The sequence below is a fragment of the Aspergillus caelatus genome (assembly GCF_009193585.1).
Source record: "Aspergillus caelatus strain CBS 763.97 unplaced genomic scaffold BDV27scaffold_89, whole genome shotgun sequence".
Taxonomy (NCBI): Eukaryota; Fungi; Ascomycota; class Eurotiomycetes; order Eurotiales; family Aspergillaceae; genus Aspergillus; species Aspergillus caelatus.
Window position 1 is genome coordinate 125,963 of NW_022475352.1, and position 1,838 is coordinate 127,800.

The 1,838-nt window shown below is 47.6% G+C and overlaps 1 protein-coding gene across 1 annotated transcript; it reads left to right on the plus strand.

Annotated features, from left to right (window-relative positions):
• On the plus strand, positions 1 to 767 carry BDV27DRAFT_157849 (uncharacterized protein; the record flags this gene model as incomplete). Its single annotated transcript, XM_032072589.1, has 4 exons — positions 1 to 203; positions 250 to 414; positions 471 to 598; positions 667 to 767. 4 exons carry the CDS (start codon positions 1 to 3, stop codon positions 765 to 767), a joined length of 597 nt encoding a protein of 198 aa, XP_031927554.1.
• Between the last annotated feature and the right edge of the window lie 1,071 nt (positions 768 to 1,838).

The window sequence follows — 1,838 nt, forward strand, 5'->3', positions numbered from 1 at the left end:
ATGAAGTTCTTCATTCCTTGTCTTGCTGCCATCTTCGCCACTGGAGTGCTGGCCGCTCCAACTCCCGATGCCTCCCTCAACGTTTCCCTCGACAAGCGAGCTGATCGCGGACAGTACACCGTCTCTGGCCTCGGATCCCGCAAGAAGGCTATCATCGAAGCGGGTGGCAACTCCCTTGATCTCGCCATTGCCATGCTCGAAATGTAAGCAAGCACAATTCGGCAAAGGCTGTTCTAACACATGTACCAGCGAGGATATGAACACCGCCCACTATCCCTACGGCGACGGCAAGACCTACGACGCCGCCAACTTCGGTCTGTTCAAGCAGAACTGGGGCTTGCTCCGTGAGTGCGCCCACCGCTATGGGTTCAAGGGGAAGACGGAAGCCCAATGGCACGATGGAGCGGTCATGAAGTAAGATATTCTGTCTTGAGATGTTTTTTCCCGGCGTATAGGCTGATAGTGAAAAGCTCGAATGTCTACGCCGATGTTGCCTCTCGCTGGGATTGCCAGAATTACTACGGTTACGATAAGTGGTTCGCTGGACACCGCAACGGTGCTTCTGGTCTTGCTAATCCTTACACTGCGGATATCAATAGTATGTTATAGTTGTTTCTATTTATATCCTGTTACTTTGGAGCAGAAGCTGACGAAGTTAATTTATAGCCTACAAATCTGCGGTTCAGTGGATCCAGAAGCAGATTGACAGCAACGAGAAGTACAAGTACGATGACACACGCTTTTGGGTCAGCGTCGTTGCCATTTAAGCGTAAGTCTTGGTGGAATTCGCAGGTCTCTGAACCGTGTTGGTTGCAATAGTAACCTCGCTCTGTGTAGTATACTTCTTTTCTTGTTCATCACCCTTTGTATCATTCGTCCTTGGTGTTATTACATGTACTAGCTTGGGGAATTGTATCTTGATAGACTTACCTTTTTTAACATCCTGCTGTAAGATAATAAATCAAGTAAGAATTTTTACAACCCTCCAAATAGTAGCCCACCGCAGCACTCTACTGAATAACTAATCAATAAGCGCCGTGAGAATACACGATGCCACAAATCGGAAGTCAGACATGACAACACGGCTCAGCACTAATTCCGCACTAGCCCTAAGTCTATACTAGTAACAAATAGTGATTCTGACTATGCTCCACAAACAGGATTATAGATGATATGAATATATATATTCTCGTTCACCTCCTTAATCCCTGTCCAATTACACTGTCTAGCGGCGTCTTGAGAAACTTAGCTGATTCCACACCTGCATACTATACTAGACTGTGATACAAGCTTTCAGTAACCCCACCACCTCACACATAGGAACTATATATAGCTAGAATCTAATCACTTTGTCTCTATACACTGATGATATTTATCTTCTTAACAAACATACTCCCATCTACCCTCCCAGTTCAAACCTCTTCGATATCCCATAATGCCCACAACCCCAACAATCCTCATAATCCCCGGCCTCTGGGAAGGCCCCACAGTCTTCGACCCCATCTCAACTCTGCTAACAACCTCAAACCTCAAAACTGAAATCGCCACTCTCCCAAGTACAGGCACTATCTCGCCCGGTAACCCAAGCCTCAAAGACGATGTCTTGGCAGTACGCACACATATCGAGAGATTAGTCCAACAAGGTGGAAACGTACTATTGGTCCTCCACTCTGCGGGCGGGTTCATTGGCAGCGAAGCAATGGAAGGGTTTAGCAGGAAGGCCCGTGAAGCGCGGGGTCTCAGCGGAGGTGTCGTGGGGATTGTTTTTGTGGCTGCTGCTGTCGTGGGGGAAGGACATGTGCATAGGGATTTGCCGTTTGCTGTTGTGGAGGTTTGTT